Source organism: Chelonia mydas, chromosome 14 (genome assembly GCF_015237465.2).
Source record: "Chelonia mydas isolate rCheMyd1 chromosome 14, rCheMyd1.pri.v2, whole genome shotgun sequence".
Classification (NCBI taxonomy): Eukaryota; Metazoa; Chordata; order Testudines; family Cheloniidae; genus Chelonia; species Chelonia mydas.
The window spans coordinates 1,271,044-1,290,338 of NC_051254.2; the positions used below are offsets into that span (position 1 = coordinate 1,271,044).

The window sequence follows — 19,295 nt, forward strand, 5'->3', positions numbered from 1 at the left end:
GCAGTGCAGCAGCCAGTGAGAATCCCTCCCAGAGGGACTGAGCCCACAGTGCCCCAGTCCTGGCACAATTCCACAGGATTCAGCCTCCAGAAACATGCACAAGATCTCACTGCCCTGCCCAGCTCACGTGCCACCCTACAGAGTGCCAGCACACAGCCCTGCTCCCCACCCCCACCCCCATATGTTCAACAGGAGAACCCCCACTTTATTCCTTGAGACCAGGGTTCAAGTGTTCAAGGGAGCAGAGTGGAGGCTAAGACTGGAATAGCCAGGGGCTGGGGTCAGAGTTAAGGGGCATGGGCAGAGTGAGAGGCTCAGGGTCAGGATAGCCAGGGCTTGGGGTCAGAGTTACGGGGCCTGGGGAGAGCTGAGGGGCTCAGGACCGGGACAGCCAGGGCTTGGGGTCAGAGTTAAGGGGCCTGGGGAGAGCTGAGAGGCTAAGGGCCAGGTTAGTCAGGGCTGGGGTCAGAGTTAAGGGGCATTGGCAGAGCTGGGCATTGCTGGTTCGGCACAAGGTCCCGCTATCACTGAACAGGGTTTGCCAGTCTCTCTGCATAACGCATCGGGGCGGGGGGGGCAGCTGAACTCATCAGCAGACAAGAGCTCTGCTGGAAGCTCTGGGATTTGTGGCCACCCCACACTCCCACCCTCTGCTCTGCAACCTGGCAGATCCGGCTAGGCACTCTTTCAAAGGGACCCATCCCCCCAAGATTCAGGGTGAAGGGGGCCTGGGAGGGGAACTTGCAGAGAGCAGAGGCCAAGCCCCAGCCCCTCCCCAACAGCTTGGGAAGGAGGGCCCATGGGACTCGTTTGCTCCACTCGCAGTTCGCCCAGCACCCTCCCAGCGGCCTGGAAGCTTTGGGGCAAGCAGCAGCATGACCTGGAGACGCACTGAAGCCTGCAGCTGGGAGGGACCCAGAGACGCCTTCTCCCAGGGCGCAGCACCCATAACCCTTCGCTGGGCAGGAGAGCAGAGACTCGGCTCCTGACAAGCTGCCCATGCGCTGCCTTGGCCAGCGAACCACGAACAGCCACTGGGATGCCCATGTAGAGCCTCTGTGAGCCCATGGGTCAGAGTGTTTACTACGGGGGCAGGCAGCACCCCATGGAGCTACCCTCTGGGGCAGGGGAGAGCACAGTCCACAGGAGCTGATGTGGTGAGGGGGTTGCGGCAGGGCTTGGATGGCCCAGTCAGGGTCCCTGTGCTCTTCCAATCTCCAACATATGAGAGAGGTGGGACCAATACTTCCTTACCACCCGGGACTTGGGCGGAGCTGACCTCCTGGGTGCTTTGGGCAGTGCCAGCCAGGCACCGCTACAGCACTGACAACGGGCATACGGGGAGGGCTGGACTCGGGCCCAGCATGCGTTTTGGGGCAGGAGCAGAAATCCCTGGAGAGGAGGGACCCAGGAGTGGCCCCCTCACCTCCCCAACAGCCCACCCATTAACACCACTCAGAGAAGTGGGGCCCGGATGTTCCCCAAGCCCCTCTTTGAGTCACAAAGCCACATGGGAGGGCCACAGAGACCCCCCCTCCCAAGAACATAAAGCAAGCCACCCCCACCCTGCCCACTCACCACTCCCCTCCTCTGTCCTGAGGACCATCCTGGCCAGTGCTCCGGCAGGGCCTGTCCTGTCCTCGGCTCCCGCACTAGGTAGCTCCGTCAGGCCAGGCAGGGTGGGACACCTGCCGCTCACTGCACTTCCCGGAGTGACTCACAGCCGCTCTGAGCCAGTGAGTTGTCAGCCGGACGGGCGTCATCCGGAGCTACAGTACCAACACCCTGTTCCTGCCGTCAGCAGCCATTAACCCCTCTGCTCCCAGCCATCCCCAGCTCAGCACGCCGTGCTCCAAGCCAGAATCCCGGCCCAGGCACTGCCCCAAGACATGCCAACCCACCCCACAGCATCTGCCACAGACCCTGGGCTGGGCCTGAGCGCACCATTCCTGCCCTGCCATGGCCACCCTGGGCTTTCCTACCCCCAGGGTCTGGGGCAAAGGCTCTGCCCTGCCACATGGGCCCTAGGCAACAGCAGCTTTACTCGCCCCAGACAGCTGGGTCCAGGGCTTCAGCCTGCATCTCTGGAGGATGGGAAATCCAAACCTGCCTGGGGGGCCCAGCAGACCTGAGGGATAGGGAGGGGGACAGTTTTGGACCTAGGGGTGCCAAGGACACTGCTGGGACATGAGAGATTTCGAAGTGTCCAACAGCTGTGTCCCCTCGGACGGGCCCTGAGGATACCCGCAGCTCAGACCCTCAGACGCAAAACACTGTGGATAACAGCAGCCAAGCCCCAGGCCTGCGAGAGACCTGGCTTGAGGCCAACCTTGGCACAGATCCCCTCCCCCATGGGCTTCCCCAGCCTGCCCACTGCCTTGGGGTTCCCCCTCCCCCCGTTCAGCTCTTAGCCATAGCCCTGGCAGGTCACTGCTGCTCCTCTGGGCACTCGCCAGGCCCTTTCAGAGCCCCTCTCCCTGCATCTCCCGAGTGAGGAGGGGCTCACAGGCGAGTGCAGCATCCCGGCGAGTTGGGTCTGCAGAGGGGACTGATGTCTCCCTGCTCTGGGACATCAGGCCTCTGCACGCGCAGCCGGATCTCCTTCGGGGCCAGGTCTTGCTCGCTGGCCCCAGGCACTGCACTCCGTCCAGTGACTGTTCCAACACCTCACCTGCCAGTCCCTCTCCCTACATCTCCTCCTGCCCCCCTGCTGCTCCCTGGGTGCTGGCAGACCCTCCCATTAGCATTGCTGGCTCTCCTACCCTTCCCCAGCTCATTAACGGACAAGGCCCAGGCCGATACCTGCAGGACCTGCTAGACACTAACTGGCTGCATCCCTAGGTAGCATTGCTGGCTCCTGCCCCCGCACAGTCCCTGGCCGAGCCAGGGCCATGCCCCCCCCCAGGGGCACAGAGAGCCACCTGTGCCCAGACCTCAGAGCAAGAGGACAAATCCTGCCCCCCAGCGGGAGGGACACGCCAGTCACAGGGCCCCACCTTGGCCTGTGCTGCCCTCTGCTGGTTACACAGGAACATCGGCGCTGCCAGCCTGGGCCAGCCCAGGGCCCCTCTAGCCCCCAGCAAGCAGAAGCCCTCCAGGAGGCAGGCACGGGGTGACCCACTCCAGGGACAGTTCTTCCCACGCTCTCTCAGAGGCTGGCCCACGTCCTGAAGCAGGAGGGTTTGCCCTGGCCCACAGGCCTGGTTATTTTAAATGTTATTGATTGTACTGGGGATGTCATCACTCAGCTGTGTCCCCGCTTTCCCGAACCCTGCTGAGCACCAGGGCTTGGCATGTCTCATGGCAGCCAGGTCCGCAGCATGTTGCTGGGTTACAGGGAGCAAACCCATCATAGGGCTGGGCCCACCAGCACACCAGCAAAACCCACCTATGCTGCGAGTCCCTGCCCATGGCCAGCCGCACGGGCCCTGGGGGGAGCTCACCACCATCCTATCTGTCCCCGGCCATGGACATTATGGGGCTCGGGGCAGCTTGGCAGAATGGTGGCACTCCATACACATACTGTAGAAGGCGAACCCAGCTCACAGGGCAGGACCCCGGCCAAGCACAGAACTGCCCTGCTTTTTGGTAACTCATGACTGGACTGACCAGGGCCAACAGGGTTTGGGAGAGCCATTTGTTGGGAAAGCAGAACTCAACCTATGACACCCTGTGAGCGGCTGACGGGATGGAGTGCAGCAGGGCTTGGCCCCTCCTTTCCCTGGTAGATATGCTGGAGGGTAGGGATAGGATACAGAGGGACCTAGACAAATTGGAGGACTGGGCCAAAAGAAATCTGATGAGGTTCAACAAGGACAAATGCAGAGTCCTGCACTTAGGACGGAAGAACCCCATGCACCGCTACAGACTAGGGACCGAATGGCTAGGCAGCAGTTCTGTGGAAAAGGACCTAGGGGTGACAGTGGACGAGAAGCTGGATATGAGTCAACAGTGTGCCCTTGTTGCCAAGAAGGCCGATGGCATTTTGGGATGTATACGTAGGGGCACTGCCAGCAGATCGAGGGACGTGATCGTTCCCCTCTATTCGACATTGGTGAGGCCTCATCTGGAGTCCTGTGTCCAGTTTTGGGCCCCACACTACAAGAAGGATGTGGAAAAATTGAAAAGAGCCCAGCGGAGGGCAACAAAAATGATTCGGGGACTGGAACACATGACTTATGAGGAGAGGCTGAGGGAACTGGGATTGTTTCGTCTGCGGAAGAGAAGAATGAGGGGGGATTTGATAGCTGCTTTCAACTACCTGAAAGGGGGTTCCAAAGAGGATGGATCTAGACTGTTCTCAGTGGTAGCAGATGACAGAATGAGGAGTAATGGTCTCAAGTTGCAATGGGGAAGGTTTAGGTTGGATATCAGGAAAAACTTTTTCACTAGGAGGGTGGTGAAACACTGGAATGTGTTACCTAGGGAGGTGGTGGAATCTCCTTCCTTAGAAGTTTTTAAGGCCTGGCTTGACAAAGTCCTGGCTGGGATGATTTAGTTGGGGATTGGTCCTGCTTTGAGCAGGGGGTTGGAATAGATGACCTCCTGAGGTCTCTTCCAACCCTAATCTTCTATGATTCTATGATCTTCCAGGGCCTTCCCAGTTCCCAGACACCTGGGGAGTCCTGCCTGCATCAGCCTCGGAGTGCCACGGGGCAAGGAGGGTGCGGAGGAACGGGGGGCTCGGTGGCCAAGACCAGACATGGCAAAGGGAGGATTTAGCTGCTGCTCTGCGCCAAGGCCGGGCACTAGACACAGCAGTCCCACTGCCCACTGGCTGTTCCCCAGCTCGGGGGCACTCAGGCCTCCCAGCCACTGCCGAGGAACTTCCTGCCCCGCCTCCCACCCCTGCCTGCTGCCTCAGCACTGCAGGCACAGGGCCACCACATCCTGTTTTCACTGCGCCTTGCACGTCCCAAGGTTACATCAGAGCGAGCTATTCCCACAGGCTGCAGCCAGAGGCCCCCTGCGGATGCAGGCAGCACCAGGGATGCTGCCAGGGTCCCTCCTGCAGCCAGGCTGGCTCAGGCTCCTCAGCTGCCACGCGGAGTAACCACCGGCCATGGGCAGCCAGGCCCCAGTCACCCTCACGCCTCTTCACCCACAGCCGCTGCACAGCAGCCCGAGCCCTGCCCAGGCCAAGGAGAAGCAGCAGCTCTTTGCCCGCAGCCTCCCGGCTGAGCAGAGGACTTGTTACCATGGACACTGGCTCACGCAGCGCTCTGGCTGCAGGCTCCCCAGCTCCTTCCAAGCAAGAACCCCCTTCTGCCCGCTGGGGCAGAGCAGCAGGCCCAGAGCAGAGGGGCTGTCACATGAGCTGTATCTCCCCAAACTGCAGGAATGGCAATGCAGCCGCGGGATGTCTGCCCTGGGTCCCCTCTGGCCCACCACCTCCAGGGCTCGGTCTGGCCAACGCCTGCACTAAACCACAGTCAGGCCCATTTACAAGCAGGCCTCCCCAGGCAGCAGCCGTCACCTGGAGCCTGGCAGTGACCGATGGGGGAAACAGAGTCACAGGAGCTTCCCCCAAATGCCCGGGCTTAAAACACCAGCCGACTCCCTGGAGACCCCGCACCCACCTGCCAGAAGGGAAGGGGATCTAGCCCGTCATGGCCAGGCACAGCACACATCTGCCTGGCAACACAGGTGAACTTTGGTGATGATTGAGGGGTACCAGCAGAGCTGCGGAAAGCCCAGGGGTGGGATAGCAGAGCGATAGGATAGCAGGGAGCTGCGGGTCCCACGCATCAGCCATGCTCCCCCCAGCAGGTGCTCAGCATGTACCTGCCTCCCTGCTCCTGCCTGACAACCTCTCACCCTGTCCTCTGCAAACTGCAAGACACTGGCGACTGAGCACGCAGCCTCCACCTGTCTGGTTCTGCCACAGGACAGGGGTGGAGGCAGGGGGCCGAGGGGGTGTGGGGCAGACCCATTGCTCCCAGCTAGTGACAAGCAGCCAGAGCGCCCCTTTCAGGCCAGCCAAATGGTAAATCAGCCTCTGCAGACAACTCTGCGTCAGTAACGCTCCCAGGAGAGCGGGCACCAGAGCAGCCAGTGCTGCCCAGGGAGCAGTCTCTGCCCCTCGGCAGCAGGGCGGTTGGCTCCCTCCTCAGCCCCCTCGTGGAATCACAGACTGATGCCCGGTGTGCCCTTGACTCTTTCTTCCTGCCCTGGACACTGCAGGCACACGGGGACACAGCCATTCCGAGGGGGACAGAGAGCCAGTCCCCTCTTCACAGCCCTCCCCAGCAGCTGGTCCCTGCCCCCACCCTCTGAAGAGGGAGCCTAGGGATGGCTCCTCAAACTCATGCCACACTCAGGTCAGTGCCCGACGGGCCCAGGGACTCTCACCAGCTACTGCTATGCCCTAGGGAACCAGCAGAAGGGAATGACGGCCATGGGCCCCTCAGGAGCACGCCCTATGCACCGAGACACCAGCATGGGGCCCAGGCTGCATGGCAGGTCTGCCCTGGCACGCACGGTCAGTGTCCTGGGATGCACGGACCACCGCAGGCACCATGTCCCCTACACACAGCGCAGAGCTGACCCCAAGATGTTCCATACAGGCCCAGCTGGAAGCGGGTCAGAGCCAGGCTGAGGCGCTCTGCAGGGAGCAGGACCCCGACATGCCTGTTTCCTGTACGCCTGGTACTTCAATGCCAGCCTAGAGACCTGAAAGCTGCTTGGTATCAAAAGCACCCAGTAGATGGGAGCTCTGCACACAGTGTCAACTCTTACAGCTCGGTCCCCCACCCCTCATCCATACGGCTGATGCCAGCCACTGCCAAATGCCCTATGGGTCCCTAGGGTGACAACCCTTCCCCACCCCCCTCACTCCACGACAAGACCAGGAATCCAGAGACATCAGCAGCTGGGACCTAGGGTTGCCTGCACTCCCTTCACGTGCTACCCCAGAGGCTTCGTGCGAAGCAGCAATGGAAACAGGCAGTCTCAGTGCTGCCCTGCATTTGGTTTCTGTGGTTTAGCCAAGGACACTTCACCAGCAGCTCCCGACACTCGTGATCACTCCCACGCCTGGCAGCAGAGCAGCCTCACCCCCCGCACAGGGGCTGAGAAGCAGCCTGATCCTTCCTGAGGTGAGGCCCCAGGGTACTGCAGCAAGGAGTGGCCATGCCACCGCTGCACACACATGCCGAGTGCGGCGCGGGAGAAACCCTGGGCCTGTCCAGACCCTCTGAGGGGCTGCAGCAGTCTCAGACTCCTGGCACCCTCCTCACAGTGAGTCACTGTCCTGGGCACTGCACACAGCACCCGTGTGACAGGGGTGGCGCTATGCCAGCCCCCTGGCGACCCCATGCCCTCCTGGCAGGGACGGCTCAGCACCCTAATGGGGCACCCACAGCAGCCCTGCCCGGAGCTCCCAGGGAAAGGTCAGGAGCCGGCAGCACACAAAGGCACGAAGGGCAAGTGAGCACTCTCTGCACTACGGTCAGCGAGAGCCACAAGGGCGCAGAGCAGCAAGCACCATAAGGGCTTCCCGGGAGCCTGGGATCCTGCCTGCTTCCCAGCTGCCTGCACAGGGAGAGGGGGGAGGTAACGCGCATACCTGCCTTGGCGATCGCAGAGGGGCACAGGAAGGCTTGGAAACTCGAGGCACAAAGCTCGCTGACCGTCCCCATGCTGCAGGGGCCGTGGGCACTGAGTGCCGTGTCACTCCAATGCCACTGGGCAGGAACAGCTGGGCCCAGCAGGTGCCCACTTCACGCCAGGCAGAGCACCTGCCAGAAGAGGGAGGACCAGAGCCCGAGGACTCTCCAAGCAGGGAGTAGGAGGGAGACAGACAGACAGAGGGTTCCCCGGTCTGGCTCTAGCAAGAGGAACTGATGATCTAGCAACGGGAAGCTCCCAGCTGACGAAGCCCACGCAGGAGGCCAGCCAATCCCAGCTCCCCTCCCGAAAACTAACCCAGGTGGTGCTCCTGCAGCAGCGGCTGGGGGGGCTCAAAGCCACTTAGAGGACAGTTAGTTGGGGAACTTCCCCTTAGTTGCCCCAGCCTATCAGCTCCAGCCCACCTCTCCTGCCCCCAGGGGAGCGGGGGGATTTCTAGGTCAGTTTTCGCCTTCCGTATCATTAGAGCCTTAAGCATCCAGTGAGCCCGGTGGTTGCATAGCAACCACCACTGCATAAAGAGAAGGTGCATAAAAAACTACAACGCAGACAAGCCGAAGTGGTGGAGGTGGGGAGAGCATGGGGGGGTGGGGGGTGGCTAGCTCCCCTCCAGCCCTGCCGAGGGCGGCCACCAGCATGATGTGCACCAGCTGCAGCAGGAGGAGGATGCTCCCCATGCCTCTGACCCACTGGCTCAGCCTGAGCATCTCGCACGGGCAGAGGGAGGGAGAATGTCTGCCCAGCCCCTCTGAACCCCCGATGCCCCACACGCGCCTCCCCGCCAGTGAGACCTGGGCTCTGGCTGGGTGATGCCCCATGTAAATCCTCCGCTCGTGAGCACCTTGCCCTGGGACAGCTGCGCTGAACTGCCCACGCACTGCGTAGCTGGGAGAGTCCTGGGGCAGCTCGGACCCAGCCACAGAGGCCAGGCCTAGGAGCTTCAGCCCACGCTGGAAGGCTGGATGCTGCCTGCTTCCCCATCACCTCTTGCCCTAAGCCCTCAGCACCTTGCGGCCCTGGCCACCTGTCCCCCTCGCCCACATCCGAGCCCCTCAGGCCCCTGCAGCTGCTGCTCCACACGTGCCTCAAAGAGACTGAAACAATGAAGCCGGGTGCGTTTCCCCCTCCAGACACGGGAGCTGGGGCGCGTCACAGGGCAGCCCAGGCAGCCCAGAGAGACGCCACCCCACAGAACTAACCAGCTGCTGCAGCAAGACGGCACTAAGCAACTAGCTCTGAACCAAAGGCCAGGGCCTGGAGGTGCCACTGCACCCAGAATCTGCCAGGCAACCGAGAGGTCTGAGCCCACCGCACAGCAGCGCAGCTAGAAGAGTCAGGAGCAGAAGGGGCAGCCAGGAGCTCCCTGGAGGAGACGTCAGAGGGAAGGAGGTAGGAGATGCCTGCAGGAAGTGGGCAGGAGCACCAGCTGTGAGGGAACCTCTGGTAGGAGGTCCCATGGGCACTTGGGGCAGGAGTTTGGCCTGCAGGGCAGCTCTCAGCAAGAGACGAAGGGTGCAGCTGATTGCGTTTTCCCCACGTCTGCACACAGAGGTTAACGACTGTTCCCAGGAAGAGCAGTGCGGCAGCGAGGTCCGCATGCTGCCCCCCGGCTTACACGCCTGACCTTCTGATTTCCCCAGAGGCCAGCGCTGCCATTGCCACAGGCCTGAGCCTCGACCCTGAGCATCACCAGCAACTCCTGGGCAAACGCTCAAGCTGAGGAAGGAGCCAGGCACGGGGAAGCCATGCTGTGCTCGCGACACTCGGGCCAGTGACAGAGCGCACACAGTCCTCTCAGTATCTTGCCCGAGGCCCAGTGTCAGCTGCCAGAGGAAATCCCACTGCAGTAGGAACATCCCTGTGTGCCAGGGAAGCTCCCAGCTGATATGAAATCAGGACAGGTTTGTACCTCACAGAGAGACACCCTGAGCTTCCTTCCTTCAGCCAAGGCAAAGAGATGTGTCCTGGGCACTTGGCACCAGCTTGTTTCCCACAACCCACCTGGCCACGTTTCTCTGAGCAAGGGTCCTGGCCTGGGGCATTTGGGAAGAAAACTGGTGTGAACTTCACTCCAGCCTCAGGCACAGCGGGCCTGGCCCAGCAATGTCCTGCATTCCCCCCTAACTGTGCTATGAAACCCCACTCCAGAAAGCAAGGAGCACCCACTGTACAAGATACACGCCTGGTCCTGGGATGGGGCCAGACAAACCCTGCTGATGTGACCCAAACACAACCTGTGCTGTGATGCCTGCCAGAGTCTGGAGGCAGCCGGAAAAAATAGATCCCCGAAGCTTGCGCTGGCCGCACTGGGGTCAGCAGGTGGTTAACTCTGAACCCTACAGATAACAGGCTGGATTTATCTCTCAACTATTTCACTGGTTGATTTTATTAGAAGAAACATCCAGCTAATGGACTTCTCCCACAAACCCAAACAAAACCCCACAAACGACAGCAGCCAAGACCTCCAGCTTCCCCAGTACAGGACCCCATGACACACTGGAAGTGCAAGAAAGCAGAAAACCCTCTAATTCACAGGAAGCAGTAGGAGACCATGTGCACAGTGGGTTTTATTTAAACCAATAAAACTCTCTGTGCTGCTGCTCCAGATCCCAGGGGTCTGGCTGTGGCACGCCTGGCCCATGATGTGCTCACAGCCACGGGCCTGGGGAAGGACTCGGCTCCGCAGGGCATTGCTGGGGCACTGGGGGCTATGGCTGTGTGATCAGGTTTATAAGGGGAGGAGACACCAGGGTTTCCTGGATTTGGGGTTCCAGAAGCTCAGGGCTGGAAGGGGAGAGAGAAAATGGCAAACTCCCCATGGGCTGGGAACAGCCCCCGGCCCCTGCTGAGACTTCAGTGGGGCTTGGACGATTCAGGGGCTCAACAGCTGGGATTAGAAATGCCTGCAACCCCCGTGAGCCCCTCCCCTTGGGGGAAGGGCGCTCTGCTGGGCAGGGAGGGGTCGCTGGCCCAGCATTGCAGCAGGCCTGGCACTGACTGGCAGTTCTCCACATGCCCGGAAAGCTGGGCAGGATCTCTAGCAAGCCCACAAACACTGGTGAGGCTCACACAGTACTCTGACCACCCACTGGCACCATGGCTTTAGCCCACAGGATGCCGAGGTGGCCCAGCCAGCATGACCTCCCATGGGGGAAAAGAGCTGGAGCTGCTCATGGCTCCCTACCCAGAGAAGAAAGTTCGGATGACTCCATGCTAATTAGCAAGAGCCGCCACTGGCCACTTAGTAAGTGGGATGATTGGGCTCCTGGCGCCTGCTATCCCTTCAGTGCTAGGCATGGCCTGTGCAGAGCCCCAGGGTGGATGGGGGGCTGGCGCTGCTGAAAGGAGACGCCAGCAGGCCCTGTGGAGGGAACCTGAGTGTGCGCCCTGCCCCAGCTCACCCCCCGTCAGCGGCGGGGAAGGAGCCAGAGTGAGTTTTCCTGTTTCACTAGAACAAGCACAGCCTGAGCTAAGAAGAGATGGAGCTAAGCCAGCTGAAGGAGAACCAAGCTGTACCGATGGGCACGCTCTGGCTCCACCACGTGGCACCTTGGCTGCACGGCCCCTCCCCATGCGCTGCAGCCTTTGCTCACAACCCTGACTCTCCATCACTCCTGTCCCTCCAGCATGTCCCATTCCCCTGGAGTCCTATGTGGTCAGCTCTTTGGGGTAGGGCTGACAGGCTGCACATGGGACCCAAGCTGGCGCAGGCCTCTAAGCTCTGCCGCAGGATAATTGCTAAACACACCCGAGATCGCTGGCTATAGAGGATGCTCAGTGGCTTGCTGGGGGCTCCCAGCAGCAAGTGACGGCAGGGGCTTGGGGGTGAGGCCCTAACAGACGTTCATGCTGCTGCCGTACGCCCTGGCACGGAGTTACAGCCACATGGTTGCGGGGGAGAGCCCAGGAGGGATGGGAACATTGCAGCTGCGTGAGGTGTGGGGCTGCTATCCCTGCTGTCCTCCAGCCAAAGGGCTTCCCAGCACAGAAAGTGCCTTTGAATTATTCTCCATCAGCTCCTGCCGCACCACCCTGCTCCCAGGCCTGCGCTCCCATCCCCAGAGGGCTGCATCAGCCCCACTTACAGAAATCCCTTCATCCCCACAGCCCGAGCTGCCAGTAACCCCAGAGTGCAGCGGGACTACAGGTCAATCCCCTGCCAGGAGTGTCCACTGCCCTGGCACCCGCAGGCCGGAGGGAGGGGCGTGGGCCAGCCCTGGCCAACACGTCAGTGCATCCAGCAGAACAGCCCTTCTGAGTCCCCTCCGCCCACTGTCGGCTACTCTCTGATGCCCCAGCCCAGCAGGGCACAGTGCTCAGCCCTGATTTCCTTCTCCTCCCAATTATTTAGTTAGATTTAAAGCCAGAGAGATGCCGCTCCACAGCTCTAGGCTTCCCGATTAACTGCCAGCAAAACAACCTTCCTTGTTACTTACACCTGGCACCGCCCGTGGTGTTCACAGCCGGCATGGACCCCCTGCAGACCTTCTCCCGCTGTTAGCCCCATCGCCTAGCTAAACTGCAGGGGTTCAGCTCTGAGGCCTTGAGTGAATGTGATTCACTTCTCTGAGCTCTCTCCAACATGGGCTGGTGCCCTAAGGGGAGTGCTTTCAATGGGGAAGCCCCCTCGGTGCAGCGGAGGAGAAAAGAGCCACATGGTCCCAGAGAGTCGCAGCCATGCCACCAGCTGCTGACCCAGGGATTTGCTCTGTGCTGAGGCAGGCAGCTGGGGGAAGGTCACACACCACGTGCGCAGAGAGGCAGAAATACAGCATCAGCAGAATCACACCATTCGCAAGGGGCCAGGACACAGACCTCTGCCTGGCCAGAGAGGGGCTCTTCACTGTCCCTTAGGAAAAAGAGGGCCCTAGTGACAAGTGTCCCCAGGCAAAGGTGCAGCCTGTCTCCACCACAGCAGAGGGCCCGGGTTAACACAAGGGCCCTGGCACCTAGCCTGCTGTGTTAACTAGCTCCCCGAGCAGCACAAAGGGCCGCTGGCACAGGAGACAGACCATGATGTCCCAGCTTTAGGCTGGGAACCACCTCGCATTTGAGACAGACACAGGCGGCAGAGAAAACTCGAGGGTGCTGGGCTCCTTGGCTAGCTGTGGACTAGAGAGCTAGTGGTGAGCCACTTACCATAGTGGGTGGCTAGTCTAGCAACGGATTTGCAAGCTCTGGTGCAATGAGTAGCCCCTGCTCAGCCTCTGGCCACACAAAACCCAGTCACCTGCCACAAGAAAAATCTGGCTCTGTACTCTCCAGCTACACTGGCTGCTTTGCCGGTGCCCATGCTGAGGGGGCCCTAGAGAGAACAAAATGTCCCAAGAGATCCAAGTGCTTTCCAAACTAAACCAAAATGTAAACACATGGGGATCTACTCACGCATCATCAAAATGCAGACACTTCTGGGGTGCAACGTGGCAGCTCTGCTACACTGCACAAGGATTTCAAACAGAAAGAGCAGCACCATACTGGCCTGGAACTGCAGGGGCAGTTTGGGAAGGCAGAACAGAATTAGCCCACGGGAGTTTGGCCCGGGTGCTGTGGAAGACAACCCTGGCTCTCAAGAAAAATGGACTCCTACAGATCCCAGGATAGTGGTCTATCATCATCTGGGAGCAGCCGCTTTGGTCAACCAGCAAAGCGTGGCCGTCAGCAACCTGGCTGGATTTTTACAGATGGTTTTTTGCCAAGTCTGTGGCCCCTGGCAACCTCTCACCACACTGTAAGCACCGCAAGGGTCAGAGTCAGGATCTCAGTTTCACATCTCTTCAGACCAGCCCCTGGAGTGCACAGCACCGTCAGCTCCACAGGGCGAGTACTAAAGCCCCAGGAAGATCGCCACCTGCTGACTCACCAGCCCCACTGTCCTCAACACGGAGGGGCACCGTGGAGCTTGCCCATTAAGTCCTGGCCTGGACCCCCCTGCCTAGAGACATTAAAGTACAAGGGGTCCAGCTGCAGAGACCGAGGAAGAGCTGGGAATTAAATGTAAAGTGTTCAATATATTAGAAGTGACAGAGCCTGCAGCCACAGAAGCTGCGTGGCAGAGTCTCAGAGCCACCTCACATGGCTCCGGTAGTTCTGGGGGAGCTGGGCAATTGCACTACCTGGTTTCTCTTCAGCTCGTATAAATCTTTCGCCTTTTACTTAAAAAAAAAAAAAAGAAAAGAAAAAAATTGCACTACCTGGCCCAGGTCTGTATTTGCCTAGAGCATGATCACATTGTGCATGGCAGGTGGCGGTGATCAGCTGCAAAGGGGTGCTGTCTGGCAGCTGCTGTCTGCAAGAAGGTCAGCTCTACAGACACTATGAAATTCCAGCCCAGCTCCTGCCCTGGAAGGGTCTGAGGAGCATTGGTTGGGAGTTTAAATTCAGCCAGCGTTCAGAAGCATCAGCTGAATGCAAGGCAGGTGGAGCAGCGAGGGAAGATGCAGGCAGTGGAGTCCTGCAGCCCAGGGGACAGGAAGCTATGGTTGTATCATCTGCGTGACAAGGCAATCCGAAACCTTCTGTTCTGCTGTGTCAGACACAGCCAGGCTCAGAGCTAACTTCAGGTGGTGTTGGCTGCATTGGGACAGAGGGGTCATAGCACAAAAGGCAGGTCAGCATGGGAGCCCCTGGAGAAGGACAGCTAGGTGAGCGTGAAGGGAGGTCTAGTTACATCCCTCCAGTCTGAAATCATAGATCCCTGTCGGCAATGGTCAAAACTAGAGATTTTGGCTGGTTTCTTGGTTTATTTTGAGAGCAGCTTGAAAGGAGAAGCCCAGAGAGCCAGTCAGTTTCAGCATCACTGATAGCTTCTGACAGCCACCATAACATGAAGCATCAGTCCCAGCCAGAGCTGCTAGGGCAGAGGGGACAGCCAGTGTCACAACTTTGAGATGACAGAAAAGGAACTGAGAAGGGCACGCACACGAGCCAGCCGGGCCCACTTGTGGGGTAACAGACCAAAGGGTTGTGAACAGCAGCTGCACAGGATGTGGGCTTAGTTTCATGAACACAAACAGCAGTTTCTCTCTCTCTGTTCCCAGGACATGATGCAGATAATCTAGACATAGTCTGGGTGGGAGCAGGGCACGTGCTGCTGAGACTGCTCCCTGGAGGATGCTGTCTGAAGTGACAGCAAAAAAAAAAAAAAAAAAAAAAAATGGTCAGACAGACCTTAATTTTAGCCCCATCTCTCCGGTCTTCTCATCCTTCCGTCCCCGAGGCTCCTGCGAGAGCCCAGCACAGCACACAGAGTGGGAATACCAGGAAGTAACCAAACCTGCTGAGATGCACACTCCGAAGCCTCCCTGGATAATTCCTTCCACTGCAGACTGCATGTGGATGGGAGGTTATAACCCTGGGCACGTGGCACCCTTCCACACGCCTTGGCTCGCCCCCCAAGCTGGCCTAGCAGATGGATACAGCTCACATGCACAACCTGGAATAGTTAGCTTCCCTGTAAGCAAATAAACAAAGGGAGCATTTTTTAAGCAGTGTCAGCAGCTGGCACAGAACAGCACCCAGCAGTCCCACAAGGGCACCTGTCTGTTGGCAGCAGGCTCACTTTGAATCCACTGGCTGCTGAACAAACCCACTGAGCCTCACTTATTATAATGGAGAGAAAGACCAAGAACCCCCTTGCCTGCCACACTATAACAGCAGCAGTGTGTTGGGGACACCTCGCCTGCTGCCCTGCCACGTCCCAGGATTGGAACATCGTGTGCATGCCCTAGCCAGGCCATGGACTCTCTGCCCCTTGCTGCAATACAGATCACCCAGACGTGCCTGGCTTAGCATGTTCCCGATAGCTGCTGGGATGGGCAGGACGCTTTGTAGGGTAGATTGAGTTTCTTCTGCCCAGATCTATCGGTAGAAAGAAAAGCTACAGAGCAGTGAACTGGTCCATTACTCAGCCCACAGCCTGCTGGCACCGCCTAGTCTATGCTCAAAAAGTCATTACATGCCACTGGGGATGGTGCATTGAGGCAGAATTCCTCAGCCTCTAAGCCACCTCTCAGGCACCATAGACTGGGAGGAAGGTCAGTCTCGGAGCAAGAATCCGGAGCTTCTGAACCCGGAACACATCTGATGGGGTCACCTCCACAATCCCAATGGGGCACTTGGGGTGTGTGAATCCCAGGGGCCAGCAGCTCATCCGGAGGAGTTTTGGGGTGCACGGGTGGCACTGTCCCGCGAACACCGGGCTCTTCCATCAGCTGCCTCCTGAGAGCTACTGACAGTCACCGGCAGCCCAGGTACCTCCCTCTGCATGCAGCTGCACCAGCCAAACAAGAACTCTGGGTCCTTCTCCATGCACATGGCAAGCAGCAACGCTGCCCTGGTTGGAATTCACAGATCCTAATAACATTCAGAGCAGGGATGGGCAGCCTGCCACTTGCCTGAAAGAGATTACCACTGCAGCACTAATCCAGCACTTCCAGTGCACTCTGGAGGGAAAGCAGCTGCACTTGGCTTAGGCCAGCACCATTCTGCTTTCACCAGACGAGGCATCCAGGACTACAACAGAAGCCACATGAGCCTCCAAGCACAGCAACCATTTCCCCGAACGAGTCAGGAATAAAGCAACACTAGCAGGTGTGTAGACACAGGCGCACACACAGCTGTTTGTTACCTAGCCACTCCCACCAAGAGAGTAATCTACACAGGGAGCTGAGAACAGCTACCCCACCAACACACCCAAGGCCCCAGTGACATTAACACCAGGCCCCAGTGACTTACCAGGGAAGTCCACGCTACCTGAGATATGAATTTCATAACATTCAGAAACCAAGTGAAGAGAGGCGTCTCGCCATCATCACCACAGAGCACCAGTCAGTTCACTCCAGTCCCCTAAATCTGAAAGGCCAAAGATACTCAAGGGCAATTGCCTCCAAAGGGTTAAGAAATCCTGGTGCAGTCTGTAGGATGAGAGACGTTGCAGCAGTGTAAGAGGATAATTTAAGCAGGTCTGTGTTGGAGCTGCTAGCATGAAGGTTGGGTTCATGCTGATAACTGGGTCATACATACTAATTCACTGACTTGCTGCAAGGATGTCGCAGAGAGATTCCAGCCAAGAGGGAATTTGGATTTAAAAAACAAGCTGTCCTTTAACTAGAAAAGAGCCAGGGGGGTTCAGAGAGAGAACTCTCCCCCCAGCCTCCCCCAGCTGTACTCCAGGAAAACTTTAATTAAAACTGCAAGCTCACAACAGTGCACTCTGTCCGGAAGTGAAGTGAGCAGCCAAGTGAAGCAAAGACAAGCTGCTCAGTCCTCACCTCACCTCCGCGCCTCTAGGCATGGCAGCCCACCTGTGCACACGGTCAGCTCCCACAATACACAGGCCTGCTGGGGGGCACAGGGAGAGGGGTCCGCTCAAACCCTGCATTTCACAGCTTTGGAGAGTTCAGGCCCGAACTCCTCTTTGTAGTCCAGGTTACTAGGAACGGGACACCCAAAGCCACAGCAGGCTGAGCACACTGATTAGACCCCCAGCCTCCCTCTCCTCAAGCAAATCAAGGTGTTTTCACGCTCAACCTCCCCCCTCCCAGGCCATCTTGGGGTCTGTTCTCCCCCTGCCTGCAGCTCATTGCAAGCTACACATTCCTCATTTAAACAGCCAAGTCCCCTGGGACCGGTCCTCTCACTCCCCATTTCGTGACCCACCTTTCAGCTTAGCCAGGGTTTAAGCAGCATGTCGTGTCATGCCCGCCAGACACGACTATTTCTGCGACCCGAGCACATGGCCACAGACCTGGGAGCATCTGCTCCGTGCTGCCAGAACTGCAGTTTGGGGTTTCGCACAAGCAGAGCTTGGTGACAGGCCTGCCTGGGGGTGACCAGAGAGCAGCCTGAGCAGGGGTGCCCACAGCCCACCCAAGCAGAGCTCTGAGCTCCCCAGACCCCCTTACGCTCCTGCCCCCATGCTTAGAGCTTTGCCAGAGGAAAGCACCCAGGCGATCACTTGCAGCAACAGGAAACAGCAAGGAGTGTCAAATGCAGCCACAGAGAGGCACTAGAGAAAACACACCCGGTTACTGGTGAGAGCCCATGTGCCCAGCTGTTGAGTGGCAGCTGGGGCAGTGCCAGACCTCAGACACAGAGAGCCCTGCCTGGGGGGTGACCCACAGGGAACAGCCTACAGCATCTGCCCCTGCAGCTGTCCTACAGTCCTCCCCACACGCCTCGCCACTCTTCCCAAGCCAAGGAATGCGATCCTCGCCTCGCTCCCCACACTGGGGGGCCCCCTCCCTCTCATTGCCCCCCAGCTCAGCACCCCAACCCCTGGCAGTGCCCAGGGGGCAGCTATCCCCCCCAGCCCCCCTGCACTGCCCCCCCATTCCACAGCCCCATACCCCCCCACCCCCCGACCCTGCACTGCCCCCCATTCCACAGCCCCATACCCCCCCACCCCCCGACCCTGCACTGCCCCCCATTCCACAGCCCCATACCCCCCACCCCCCGACCCTGCACTGCCCCCCATTCCACAGCCCCATACCCCCCCCACCCCCCGACCCTGCACTGCCCCCCATTCCACAGCCCCCATACCCCCCCACCCCCCGACCCTGCACTGCCCCCCATTCCACAGCCCTATACCCCCCACTCCCCGACCCTGCACTGCCCCCCATTCCACAGCCCTATACCCCCCCACCCCCGACCCTGCACTGCCCCCATTCCACAGCCCTATACCCCCCACCCCCCGACCCTGCACTGCCCCCCATTCCACAGCCCTATACCCCCCCACCCCCCGACCCTGCACTGCCCCCCATTCCACAGCCCTATACCCCCCGACCCTGCACTGCCCCCCATTCCACAGCCCTATACCCCCCGACCCTGCACTGCCCCCCATTCCACAGCCCCATACCCCCCGACCCTGCACTGCCCCCCATTCCACAGCCCCATACCCCCCGACCCTGCACTGCCCCCCATTCCACAGCCCCATACCCCCCGACCCTGCACTGCCCCCATTCCACAGCCCCATACCCCCCGACCCTGCACTGCCCTATACCCCCCACCCCCCGACCCTGCACTGCCCCCCATTCCACAGCCCCATACCCCCCGACCCTGCACTGCCCTATACCCCCCACCCCCCGACCCTGCACTGCCCCCCATTCCACAGCCCCATACCCCCCGACCCTGCACTGCCCTATACCCCCCACCCCCCGACCCTGCACTGCCCCCCATTCCACAGCCCCATACCCCCCGACCCTGCACTGCCCTATACCCCCCACCCCCCGACCCTGCACTGCCCCCCATTCCACAGCCCTATACCCCCAGCCCCCCATTGCACTGCCCTATACCCCCCAGCCCCCCATTGCACTGCCCTATACCCCCCCAGCACTGCCCCCCCATTGCACTGCCCTATACCCCCCAGCCCCCCATTGCACTGCCCTATACCCCCCCAGCCCCCCATTCCACAGCCCTATACCCCCCAGCCCCCCTGCACTGCCCCCCATTGCACTGCCCTATACCCCCCCAGCCCCTAGCAGTGCCCAGGGGGCAGCGCTCCCCGCCACAGCCCTGTTCCCCCCCGGCCCCCGGGCTCACCGTAGCCGCTCTCCTCCTCCATGCTGCCCGCCGCGGCCGCCCGCCTGCCTCTAGCGGCGGCTCCCCGCGCTCGCTCCCGCCCCGGCCCGGCCCGCCTGGGGGCGGAGCTCACCGGCGGGGAGGGGCGG

General features: G+C 59.9%; 1 protein-coding gene across 3 annotated transcripts in view; it reads right to left on the bottom strand.

Moving 5' to 3' along the window:
• Positions 1-19,295, bottom strand: part of CYTH1 (cytohesin 1) — a 42,418-nt gene extending 23,123 nt beyond the window's left edge. The window contains exon 1 of one of the 3 annotated variants that reach the window (XM_043528641.1): positions 19,168-19,295. In XM_043528641.1, the coding sequence (XP_043384576.1) occupies positions 19,168-19,189 (22 nt within the window). In that variant the 5' untranslated portion in view covers positions 19,190-19,295. Of the gene's footprint in view, positions 1-1,578; positions 1,734-7,567; positions 7,768-19,167 lie in introns of those variants that run through there. The other 2 variants (XM_037913851.2, XM_043528640.1) reach the window with 2 other exon arrangements.